Source organism: Rhipicephalus sanguineus, chromosome 1 (assembly GCF_013339695.2).
Source record: "Rhipicephalus sanguineus isolate Rsan-2018 chromosome 1, BIME_Rsan_1.4, whole genome shotgun sequence".
Taxonomy (NCBI): domain Eukaryota; kingdom Metazoa; phylum Arthropoda; class Arachnida; order Ixodida; family Ixodidae; genus Rhipicephalus; species Rhipicephalus sanguineus.
Genome location: NC_051176.1, coordinates 135,063,963 through 135,077,498, shown reverse-complemented (window position 1 = coordinate 135,077,498; position 13,536 = coordinate 135,063,963). Strand labels below are relative to the sequence as shown.

Here is a 13,536-nt window from a genome sequence, read left to right as displayed (position 1 = left end):
ATTCGGACGCTTTCGCGGCACCGTCACCAGCCCCATAGAAGTCAATGTATTAGAACGTCCGAAATTTCGGACGCTGAAACTCTTCCGCGTCCGATTTTTCGGACTTTCTGCCCCAATTGCAGGTCCGAAAGGCATTATTCGACGCCCCCACCTCAGCCGCGTCTATCATCTCGTAGGTTCGAACCAGCGCTTTCGCGAGACGATCCGTTTGCGACATTAGCACAGTCCGAAAGTCAGCTGTGCCGCAATGCCCAAGCGTTATGGGGTGAAGCAGACCAGAAATTCAAAGGGGCCGCTATCACGGCGCCGTGCGGCGATGTCTTTACGGATAAGCAGCGGAAATGCGCGGAGGCGTGATGGCGGCAGCTGGCAAACGCGCCAGTACGGCTTAATCGCTAACAACCCTTACGATAAGCATCTTCAGTTAACTGCTCGGTAGTGCACGAGGTCAAGCGCAGTTGCAGGCATACTGCACGCATTTAATAGACGAGAACTCCAACGCGCCACGCCGCCATTCATACTGCCTCTTTGTCCGAGGCCGCTAACTGCGCCGCACAGACGCGTTCCTTCACGAACGAAAGCAGCTCGACATTGCCTCGCCCGTGTGCGGTCAGGAACGGAGCGGGCATCACGAACCCTTTCATGACAAATGCATGCGTACGGTACAGCAACGGTACAGTGACTGAGTCAGCTTAGTTGGCGATGTGCTGCACACAACTAGAAACGATCGGCTTCACACGGCAGCAAATGCTGCGTATCGGCGGAGATTCGGCGATGTGTGTACGCATCGTTTACATGCGCACACGCATCGGGGAAAGCCGGGCGAGTCGTCCGCTCTTCCGCCACAGTCTGTTTTCTGCGTCATCGTTTCCAAACGCTCCATGCGAGAGAGCCGTAATCTATCCCGCGCTTTGCTGGTATCAGCGGCGCTCATCACGAGATGCATTCTTGCAAGTGGCGGTTGGCACGTAGTTAAGCGGGGTTCGCGACAAGTACCAAATGTATTTGCGAGAGCCTGGGCGCGCGCCAAAATGCCTGATAATTGTACTGGGAGGCATTAAAGCTATTTCAGACATGGCTGTGGCGATTTCACCGCTTGAGCGGAATAAAAGCGCATGAATTCGTTTTTTCGGACTGCCCGATTTTTCGGACGATTTCGCGGTCCCTAGGGAGTCCGAAAAATCGGACGTTGACTGTATATGCCAATACAAGGAACTACAGACATGCAGCCTGGCTCAAAATTTTTCCTGCACCAATGGTATAACCCCATTTGTCACATGGCAGAAGTGTTCAGCTGGCTCACACAAAAAGTAAGCACTAGCATTCATTCCCACGAGGGAGCTTTATTTGCAGCATTTCAGTCAACTTTTGGGTACAAATTCCATGCACTTAGAATGAATAAAAAATGCTTGATCTAAATATAAGCAACATTGGCTCATTTCCCAAGTTTGCCATGGTACAATAATAGAGGTATTTGGCATAGTGTCTCTTATGGTCCACTACACTCTCACTTCATACACACGGGAAATGTAAAGAGCTGCATTCACTTCACATTTTTGCTAAGCATTTACCCCAGAGACTTGAGTGATCCGCAGACAGCATGGCTGCAAAACAACAAAGGAATCCCATGGAGGCAGCATTATACTCGTTCCGCTCAGTGAAGCGAAGGCTGCGTTCCGCTTTCTGATGCTTGCATAAGCATTACGCTTGTGAGCACACTAGCGTGCTCATTGAGCAGCTGCGTGCAATTTGTAATGATGCATGCATCCTGAGCAGAGTAGGCTGTAAACATGAAGTTAAAGCTCTCCAATAGTAAATGCACTTTTGCATCTAACCGTGGCTAATGAGAAGGCTAATGAGCACAAGCTATGGCTATGATCAGGAGGGCTAAGAAGAAGCAAATTACCCAAATTGTCATTCATGCCATTATAACTTACATTTACTGCTCATGTGCAGTTGCACTCCCATAAGCAGCTAACAACGCAAATAACTGCACATACTTGTTAAGTGCAGCTGCACTAACAGAAATACAGAAGAAATGCTACGCCTTCTTCAGAACGCTAACACGCTATGACCCTACAACATGTGGCATGCGTAAGAAAGAGCATCACATGGGCTGCATGTGATGCACCAAGACACAGGGGAAAAGAAATCTGTCTTGTACCCCCAGTCATACAGGCACCTGTCAACTCCCTTACGATTAGACATCAGACTTTCTTGATCTCAAGGGAGTTGTGGTAGTGTCACACAGCAATAAGTTTTTACAGACATCACGAGGGCTCATTCAGCACCGCTTAATCTTTCTACCATAATTTCACTTCTAATTGCACTGTGCATTTATTAACACTTATTTTGCAATGTAAATGTTATTACACATATTTGGTGCAAAAAAAAAACAGAATTGTTTAAAAGAATAATTCAGTAGGGATTAACAACTACAAACATGGCGCCAAGCAGTGGCAGGGCTCCTACTGCCCAGTTCTAGGGTATAGTGCCGCAGAGAACATAAATGCTGGTCATTTGTGTTTGAACTATTACTTATTGCTGCAGAAGTTTTTCATATGCACGAAATTTTTATATAAGCAAAATTTTAATTCTGTTTTACTTATACAAGTATGGGAACAAGAGTACTCCATTAAATCAGTGAGTGACAGTACTCCTTTCAGTCGCCAATCTACCTCAATGAAAAGCTCCATTAAACATTCTTAGTGAAAGGTCAACCATGTGACACCAAGTGCATCGCCCTCGAGATAAAGGCAAAGGAGTTAAAAGGAGTTTGCAGGCATCAATGTGACAGGCGTATTACTGGCAAAAAACATGTTGCAATGACCTAAAATTGAGTGCCATCATTCCTGTATACTACAACCTTCCTTATGCAAAAATAGAATGCTGTGCCCCTGTCACATTAGTAGTTGTTTTTATTGAAATCAGGGCCGTACCCAGGAATTTTTTTCGGGGGGTGTTTGTGTGTAAAACGGCCAAATTTGGCAACTGGTGGTCGCTCTAAGGGCGTGGAAGTATTTCAGTGTCCCCCGAAAACTTAAAGCATGAAAAAATTTCGGGGGTGTCAGAACCCCCTCAATCCCCCCATAGTTATGGGCCTGATTGAAATCAATTTGCATCAATGCTTTCAGAAACAGGAGCTACTACATAGCAGGTTCAACTAAATGCCAATTGATATGTTAATTGTGGTTAATTTTCCACATTAGATGCATTCTAAACAAAAAGCTAAGCAATGTTTCTAGACAGAGTATAAACAATGTTTAAGGCATCAAATACCAGGAAAAAGCTGTTTTATTTATTCAGTTCTAGGCAGAGAGGATATTTTTAATTAATTTCAATCAACACTAGTGACTGCAAGCATGCATTGGCAGATCTTCCAGACTGATCTAAGCAAAACTGACACTGAAACATTACTACTCATGTTTATTATTTTTTAAGGTAATTTTATAGTTATCTTTGAGTTCTTGTGCAGTGCTTGCTGATTCAACGAGCTTGAGCATGTCGTCAGGAGCTTTCAAAAGCACTCACGAATTCTGATCCCGATTGACACAAGTGAGATTGAGTTGAGCAGAATCAAAGTTAAGCTTGCTTGGAAATGACAGGACAGTTCTTTTCTGTCTGCATCAAATTTTGTAGCAATCGCCTCAAGCAGGCTTGCTCAAAAATTCCTATGTGGCACCAGGTATAAATCATAATGAAATTTTCCTAAGAGCAACTGAAGCTCATCAAAATGTATTATATTGTTGAAATTGTTTGTTTGCGATAGCTCGAAAACACCAAAAGACATGAAGAACAAGCAAAAATGCCAATATTTATGATCCATTTGCCAAAAAGCGCTTATTCTGCAAGATCAATAATGAAACTTCAGCTGTCAATGCGCCTTGCGACTGCCTCAATGTCTCCTTGCTTGTTCACTGTGTTATCTGCCGTGGCTTGAAATGCAATTCAAGGTTGCTGTCAGCTTGCTCAAGTTCAGCAAGCTGGCATAAGCAAGCATGGCATATGAAAAATAAGCCCCCTAAGTTAAAATGTACCACTCAAACAAGAATAGTGTACATACAAATATATATAAGTACTCATTAAAAGTTCCATGCTGCTGCTTTTTTACTGTGTCAGAGACCAACTTGCAAACTACACATGTCTTTGTCTTGAACAAATGTAGCGATGACTTATTTGCAGAAGTTTAACCACAATTAACATCTGAATAAGCACTAGGTTAGCCAATATTGCATATTGTTCTGAACATGTTCGAAATAGAGATGCACGTTCAACTTCATTCAGCTGTGACACTACCCATTTCAATGCAAGTTAGATATTAGATATTAAGCTGAAAAATTTTTCCCGCTTCTTCAGTTATGCAACTTGCTGCCTGTTCCGTTAAGGAAACAGTAATGAGCATAATTGGGGAAAATGCAGCTGTTGCGAGCATAACACAAGGTTCACATATTGATACCAACTTGTTTGATTTATCCAAATAACGACAGATCTTCAACAAACCCCTTGAGCATAAAAGTGTCAATGGTCACCAGAGATGAGCAAGTACTTACAGGCAGCTCTTTTCTGCAACTTCACAGTTTCATCTGAAGCACTTATGTTAAATGGAATCCCAAGGCATAGAAAACGAAACATTTGTTCAGTGTGGCTTCAACTGTTTTCAATGCAAAAATAATTTAGAAAATTTAAAATAAAACACGCAAATACATACCATTCCTGAAAATTTAAAGCAAAAGTATGTCTCGTTTAAGTCACAAATGCAAACTAAGCAAAAGAACATTCAGCAGAAAGGCAAGAATTTCACCTTAAGTAAAAGTGATGCAGACCAACAAAGGAGTGTCAAGGTGAAGGGCACCAGTAGTGAGCCATCACAGTTTTTTGTTGCAATAAATTAAGGTAAAAATGTAGCCAAAACAAATCATCACTAATTCAATAAGGAAAAGAATGTTCCCTTGGGACAACAATTGAACTCATCCGCAGAAAGTAATTTTTACAACCTTCTTGAGTCTTAAAAATTATTCATACATGCAGCTGCAAAACAGATAAAAGTAATTTTAACTTTTCGAAGTACTTTTGCTACAATTAAGAATGTGGACTACACCTTAGCTCGTACGTATGTGTGGAAAATGTATATGCAGTGCACCTGAAAAACACCCAGTCACTTCTGAGAAATTTACTTGACGTAAAGTACTGTCAGTAAAGAAGAGGATGCACTGAGTGTACATACTGCTGCCACAAAGGACCCTGGCATCTATGATCTAAGTTTTTTTTTTTTTTTTCTGGAGTGCGCGCTTAACCCACATGAATATAACTGGTAGCACAGATTCTACAGAACTGCCTTAAATGCGTGCAGCATGCTTCCAAAGTTATCAACAGCGGTCGAACAAGGGACGTCTCTTGCACTAACGTTTTTGCTAAGCAGCGTTGTCTACATCAGGGTAATAATTTGTATTCACAGATTGTTGCCCCGATGAAGGCGCATCACCTTGTTGAAACAATATCTCCCGAGACATTCTTTCTTCAAACATTGTTTATCGCTTCAAATCTCTATGTTCCTTTCCATCGCTGTCATGTTCACATTTTTTCATCTTCAGCATGCAAAACTGCGCAAACGGCATTTGAAGGGCATGCAGAGAATGCAGCCCACATAAGAACCTAACAAGGTGTTTTCTGCGTAACCATGACCCGATTTCGGCTGATGCAGACTCGAGATTGCTAACCAGCCAAGGGAAGGAAAAAAAAAAAACGTTTTCATAATGAAGTATCACAAAATGTATTAATTTAAAGAGAAACTTCCACACAACAATGTAATTATAAACATACAAACCAATCATTGTGAATTACGGCATGACAATGAATGAATTTTGGCCAATCTGAATCAAACTTCCCGAAAACTTTACTCAAATGCAGAACCACCTCGTTCGCACAGGCACTCTCAACGAGTGCGATAGAATTACGAAGCTGTCAATCGTATTTGAATGGATCGTCCCAACACACTCGATAAGCTTGCTGGAATGTGCACGTGTGGGCATTTTCATTCATACAGCAACGTGCTTCACAATCTGTAGCAATCTTAAATGCGAATGTAAGTTTTCGAATAACTTCGACGTAAGCAACCAAAATGCAACGTAGAAAAATGTGTATATATATGTGTGTGAGAGCAATGCAAAACAAACACAGAAAGCGTGAAACAAAAGGCCGCATTGACAGCTAAAGGCAGGACTGACAGCGGCTGCATACTCACAGCAAATTACGCTCGCCGCGAAGAGCACCCTCGCGAACATTTTGCTGCGCGGTTAAGTGCCAGCTTCTGCACGAAGTACACTGCAGCCCAGCCGTTCACACAAATAAGGCGAACTGCTAGCTAGAGTACGCGAGATAGCTCTTTTCACGCGATCTGCGGAATCACGATCATATGATCCGCGACCTCGACGCCACCACCACACGCTTCCGTCGTCAACCTAAACAAGCGTCAGGCACTCCCTAGATTCCCTAGGATTTTCTCCAGCTGAAGTTTCGACCGCGAGAAGTGGGAGATTTGAAATTCAGAGATCTGCGATGCGTGATCTCTAGTCGCATTGAACGCAAGTCGAACGTACGGAATAAGGCGGAATACAAGCAACAACTTTATAATAATTTCCCTAGCAACGATTCATATCTGCTGAGTGTAAATCACTGTTAATGAGGGTTTTTTTAACTTTCATATGAACATTTCCCGAAAATATCTTGTTTTATTCTGTGCATTTTAAAAGTCCTTCTTTTATTTACACATTTAAACCCTAATGTTATTCTCGCGGACAACTTTTCTTGGCAATGAAGCGAATGCTACAGAGCCACAATGCGCGTATCCTACCGCTAATGAATGTAGTCCCACAATTGCGTCCGTATTTTCTGCGTGAGATATATAAAATACTCCTTCGTTTTCTACATGTAGCTTTTTGAGTCGGAACGCAGTGCACATAAGCGAGATATTTGCATTTCTTTTACTTTATACGTTGTCACTTTGCGTTTTTGCGTGCTTGAAAAAGTCGCGCCTTTTACCCGTACCTTAGACGCTAAGCAGCGCTTGCGCCGGAATGCAACGCTAGCCATCACTTTCCACGGCGTTACGAGACGCTCGCCAAACCGGACTACTTCGCGTAACAGTACATGTGCAGACGCTCCGCCCCAGTAGCTTTCCCTTCATTGCCAAAAAAAGTTGTCCGCGATAATTTGAACGCAGTTCCCGCCACTGTTTATTCATCTTTCACTTGTGCCGAGATACCCGCCGTGACAGCTTAGTAGGCTGTGGTATTGCGTTGCATGCTAAGCTCTAGGTCGCGGGTTCGATTCCAGGCTTCGGCTGACGCATTTATATTGGTGCGAAATGCAATAACGCCAGTGTACTTAAATTTAGTGAACGTTAAAGAACCACCAGTGATCAAAATAAATCCAGAGTCACCCACTACGGTGTGCATCATACTCATATCGTGCTCATATCACGCTCATGTCGTCACATACATAAAAGCCCAGAATTGTTTATTGGGACCAGACTTCTGTGGAGAAATTCTGTACAACGCGAAATCACCAAGTTTTCTTCAGCTATCAAAATACTTCATTGCTACGGGGTGACAAAGACAATTTTGTGCAGAATCGGCGACGCTCATGCACACGAATACTTATAAATATTATTGCGTAAAGAACAGTGGCGGATTCAGGACAAGGGGAAAGAGGGGGGAGGGGAGGGGGTTGTTCACTCCCAAACCTCTGTCAGCACCCCACCTCCCCTCGTACCCCTGCCGCTCATTTCGTGCCTCGAAGCCTTCGTCAGGTAGCCTGATCGAAAGACGTCCCAATCTCCGCCAGGCAGGCGCATCTGGTTGAGCGTCTTTTGTGCCGTGAATATTACCTTCCTGCGCACATGTACCGCACAACGTTAAATGGAAACAAAACTTTTGCAGCACATTATTTTCTTTTTTTTTTTCTGTGGTGCGTACGACAGCCGTCATACTGCAAAGCTCTCATCGTTGTTTCTGTAATGCGCACATCGCACCTGTTTCCCACTAATTCCTCCTTGCAACAGTGTTAAGAAGGCGCGAACCTAACTTCAAGGCAGTATAGTTCTACCCAGTCTCGTACATAAACTCACATTTTTATAGTATTTTTATTTGCAATGAAAGTTCCTCGTCTAGGTAGTATTTTCGCATGCTATCTTTCATTGTGAACTTCGAGGAAGGGCTGAATCTTCCGGGTGCAAGTCAACGACAGTCTGCATCGTCTTCGTTACGTTCCTGGTGTAGTCATAAAATTTTAATCAGACTCTATATACATATCGAAATTCTGTTGGAGAGTGGTGAAGCTATAAGTACACGTTCATCCTGTTCATGGAGAGGCTGTTAATCACTCGTATAATTATGGTGTCGAGTTTTGGGGGGGATATTCTCTTTGCCCTGCCATCATGTTGATTCCGTAGTGTTTATGGCAAGCACTAGTTGGATGAATGCTCTATAAGCGTGTTTTTTAGTTGTTTTTTTAGACAATACAGATTTTTTATAAAAACGCGATGACTGTCACACATCTGTCGTCTTCGCAAACGAACTCCACGCCGAGGTGGAAAAACTTTGCCGCGCCTAAAGTTACACTGAAATGAGCAATAAACAAAAACTCATTAATTAACTTTTTAATTATTAACTTGAGGGCAGTTGTTCATATTGAAAAGTTTTAGGACGTGACAGTTTATGGCATACCCATTTATTTTTAAACCCTAAAAAACACACGCAGCTTGAGATATTAATACTCGAAATTGAGGGCCCCAATCTAGGCGATACTGAAACTGAGCGCTCCGGGCGCGCAGGAATTGCGCCATCAGGGTTACGTCAGACCGGAAAGCTCACGTGACGAACTTCGCAAAAAGGCGCGTCGCAGCGGAATTTGGTCATGAAAAACGGCAAGTCGTCCCAAACATAGGCGTGCGCAGGGTTCCCCGTCAGGGGGGGGGGGGGGGGGGGAGGGCGAAGGCGGGCGAAGGTTTATCGCAGCGTCCCGCCCCCTCCCTATTAAGTCAATCTATGTGGCAGACTTTGAGCTTCCCCCCCCCCCCCCCCCATCTTAGGTGACTAGGGGGGGTGGCGTTGGGGTGGCCCCTTGCCCCCGACGCCACCTGCGCACGCCCCCTGCGCACGCCTATGGTCCAAATACCCAAATGCGCCCCTTATTCTTTGCGTTTAATATACGAGTAGTGCTTATCGGTTTTTTTTGTTTTGTTTTTTTTTTCGCGCTGCACCCAAGAAAACGGCAATTTCCGCCTTTTCTTTCACTGTACAGCGTAAAACTAGACGGCAGCTAATGCGGCGCTACTTCTCGCAGACAGGCGGGCGAAGGTTCTTTACATTTCGTTAGAGTTTAACATACATACATATATATATATATATATATATATATATATATATATATATATATATATATATATATATATATATATATATATATATATATAAAGGTGCGCGCATCTTTTAAGGCAAGTGAATGTTATTGAATGACGCGGAGGAAAACAAAAGGTGCCGTTTTAAGCTTACAAAGATATACGGTATACACATATACGTATACATAAACATAGACACAGCGCTCGTCTGTGTCTACATGTGTCTCCCGTCTTCGTCTCAGTCTCGCAGCATGTGTCCGAATACGGTTCGTGTTTGTTGAAATGAAATTTCGAGTCATTTCCCTCTCTCCTACCATTGTGCACGGCTTGCTCTTCGCACCGCCCGGAGACAAGAGGCTATTTCCGGCACGCAAACAAACGGCACGAATTCGTCATGCTTCGCAGCGCCGGCAAATGAACGTGACTCCTCCCAGCGCATTTCGCTTCCTCGATATCTATCTCTCTCCCAAAAGCGACCGGATGAATGAGCAATATCTCAATCTACTCGTGCGTCACACGTGGTCGGGAGAAAACACAATGCAACAGGAAATACACAGTGAAATGCGTTCAGACGAAATAAATAAATAAATAGAAATAACTCAACTGGGACAATTTCCCGGCGGTTATGAAGGGTGTTCTTGCTATCATGCATCGAGATTTTTCTTCTTTTTTTTTAAGAAGCATTACTTCACGCCCAGAAAACCTGGTACATCCCAGCACAGTGGAGTAGCCGTCAATACTCTGTTCGTTAAAGACGTTTCATTAATTAATCGTCTGGCTCGAGATGTACCGTTCTAGTTATCAAGCGCTCAATTAGGTAATAGTGAGCATCTCTGAGGGAGTTTTAACGCCAGTACATTTAGGGACACATTAATTAATTGCATGCTGATATTATCCTGCCGATAAAGAAATCGCACGAAATATGGAAAGCACTCCGTGAGTGATATATATATATATATATATATATATATATATATATATATATATATATATATATATATATATATATATATATATATATATATATATATATATATATATATCACTCACGGTCCGATGCATCGAACGCGTTATTCGAAGATCGCAGGCACGTTCGGTCCCTGCCGGCGGCAAGTTATCTTTTCGTCCACTTTACTTCCTTCACATTTATATCCTAATTACTACAAATAACATCCCCTATACTTTCCTTGGCGTTATTGTCTGTTAGTTCTCACTATTATTAATATGTGGGGAAATTTCTAAGGCTTTTCTCGCTTCCACCGTGCCTAAAGAAAACAAGAAAATGTGTTTGTCTTTTCCGATCTTCTCTGGGTTTTTTTTTTCTTTTTTTTTCTTTGACCTTACATTTCTGAATTAAAGAAAGCCTGTTTTCCCTCACATCACGCGGACCGCCGCGGACAAGAACGTTGTCCACTTGTACCAGTAAGGAAACAGTTGACGGCTTGTTTCACAGTTTACCACTCACGTGCGTATAATGTGTAATGTCGGTATCGCCAGTAAAACTATCCTGTTAATTTCTTACAACAATTATACACAACGGCCGCTTTTTTCAGTCAGCAGTGTGTGTGTAGGAGTCTGATCTGTTTGCGATGTATCACATTGCGTCTATCGCCCTTTGTCCCTTTTTTTCTTCTTTAAAACCTATGTATATCTATACCTTAGCATTAATGAACTGATTTTTTTTTCTCCCTATGCTGGAAAATTTTCTTGCTTCGACTGCTCACCAGTTGCAGTGAATTGTAGCGGCGCTTCTCAAAGTTACGCGGCATACACAAAACGTGTTGTCATAAGAAAATGGGCTTTTTAGTCTGCGTTCTCTGGCCACGTTCGGCGCGCGCGCAACAAGGTGTCCCATCACGACAACGACCCCACTCGCCGAGAATGAATGTTAAAGGCGCCCGTGCGTGGCGATTCCATGCAGTCGAAAACATTCGATAGATACCGCTCTACATTGCAGTGTTCCCCACATTCAAGTTAAGTGTATAGTTTCGGAATGTTAGACACCGGTAGTGGACACACTTAAAGGTCTACACAGTTTCGGCTTTCGGTCAAGAGTAATTCGGGAGCGAACGTATAACACAACAAACCGCGAAAAATGTGCCCTCCGCCAAACGTTCTGTTTGACTTTTCTTCTGGAGATCGCCCCCCTCTACGGGGCTTGCGCGTTCGGCTTATGTCAACTCCCATCACTCCTGTTCTTTACATAGCCTCCAGCACGCAGTATAGTCCCTGAGGCATGCAGAAGCGGCGCCGCTATCGAAAACCCGGTCGTCGTAAACTTGGCCCGTTCGACACACCTGAGCTGGCCGAAACGGGGTCAGCGGCTCGAGTTACCGAGTGTGTGTACTGCACCAGGGCGTCTGTGCGGCACGTCTCGTCTTCGTCGCGGTGAACCAGCGCTGTCGCTGAGCGCAGACCGGAATATATGCGTACGCACTCGCGCACCACACCGCTGCGTATATGCATACACGCCACAGCGGCCTCTCGTCTCTTTCCCGCTCGTTTATGCAAGCGGTGTCTCCGTCGGACCTGCCTCGGGCTTTGTGTCCGAATCGTGGGGAACGCGGAGGGACCGAGCCTACGCTAAGACGTGTGTGTCTGCGGCGTTTCCTTGGTTTAACGCGTGGCTTCCGCTCTTGCTTGCTTGCGCAACGCGCGCGCATCGCCAATTCAGCCCGACGCTCCAGATACATACACCGGCGTAGAAGACACGAGGATGCGATGCGCGCGTACGCAGTCGGCGAATAGAGAGCGCCGAAGAGTACACATCTCAAGAACGTACGTTGCATGCTGCACAAGTGCGGCAAGGGCTATACGTGGCTATAATATACACTATTATGTAGACGTGGGAGTGCAGGGCCTCCGTCTCGTACAATGTGAGCGAGTACGTTATTCCCGTTCGACGGACGTGAATGGTCTGGAAGGTACGCGCCCGCATGGATATGGCGGAAATTGCACGCGCTTCTACGCTAAGTATATGGTTTGATCACCGAGCACTCAGTTGCACTCATAAGATAACGCGTGCTGCCCACAAAATTGTAGCTTTACAGTGCATTCAAATGTATAGGAGCCGATGCAGCAAAACATCATGGGTACTGCGAGCTGTGAATGGTTAAAAATTGACGAGTCGGGGAATACAATCTACTGAGAAGAAAAAGAGGAAGATGGCTTTCGCCTTCGAGTCGTCTTAGGCGAATGTACAAAGGGACCCTGAGAGATTTCTGTTCTATCAAGTCTTCACCCTTATGTGCGCCGTAATTTTTTTTTTTTTTCTATTGAGACCTATATCTTGAAAGCACGGAGTCGTATTCGCATATTTCACTTCGAAGGTTACTGAAAGCGCAGCACTTGAGTGGGTCCGGGATATGGCTGGCCAAACAGCGGTGACGACAGTCACAATCGTTCCTTCGTCGCTGCCCGCGCTTTGCGGTGAGAGAAAAAAAAAAATGTCCCTTTTGTCATGACCCGGGAGAAAAAAATCTCCAATTTGAACAAGGTGACTATACCAACTAAGACTATTGGCACTGTCCTAATACAGCCTGCCTCACTTTCCCACTAAGGCGTGCCTCATAATCATATCGTGGTTTTGTCACGTGAAACCCCAGCAATTACTATCGCAGATTGCGGGAGTGAAGGAAAAACTGGCGCGGACAGGTGCGGTATAACTGTTTGAGTTTTAATTCATTTCCCACAACAAGGACAGGGCATTTGCAAGGCGTGGTGAGGAAGACGAGATAAAAGCGATATCAAAAGCAGCTTGACTATAACCCCGTCTCCCCACACAACATGACAGCAAACACGACACAGTTACTAATAACGGCACGTAATTAAAATGGGAAGAATAACAGAGAGCAGCAATTTTATCATAGAAATACTATGCATGGCGAGACAAACAATAAACAGTAAACAATATTTCCGTGCAAATACAGTAAGACCATACAATATGTATTAGTGAATAATTTCATTTTTTTTTCTTTAGGACACGCAAGGGACGCAACTCTCTTCGGCAAGCTCATATTTATTTAGTATCCTTGGCAGGCTGTTCCCGTGTTGTGCTCCTCTCATAGCCTGAGTCGCTTTGTGTCGTTAAACCACGCACGCCAACCAGCTTAATACTGAATTTGTTTTTGTTTTTTGTT

General features: G+C 43.9%; 1 protein-coding gene across 9 annotated transcripts in view; it reads right to left on the bottom strand.

Annotated features, from left to right (window-relative positions):
- The window catches only part of LOC119398702 (uncharacterized), a 119,118-nt gene extending 112,647 nt beyond the window's left edge, over positions 1-6,471 (bottom strand). For 6 of the 9 annotated variants that reach the window (XM_049416632.1, XM_049416623.1, XM_049416620.1 and 3 more), the window contains exon 1: positions 6,242-6,386. In XM_049416632.1, the coding sequence (XP_049272589.1) occupies positions 6,242-6,281 (40 nt within the window). In that variant the 5' untranslated portion in view covers positions 6,282-6,386. Of the gene's footprint in view, positions 1-6,241 lie in introns of all 9 variants that reach the window. The other 3 variants (XM_049416610.1, XM_049416612.1, XM_049416635.1) reach the window with 3 other exon arrangements.
- Positions 6,472-13,536: the final 7,065 nt, after the last annotated feature.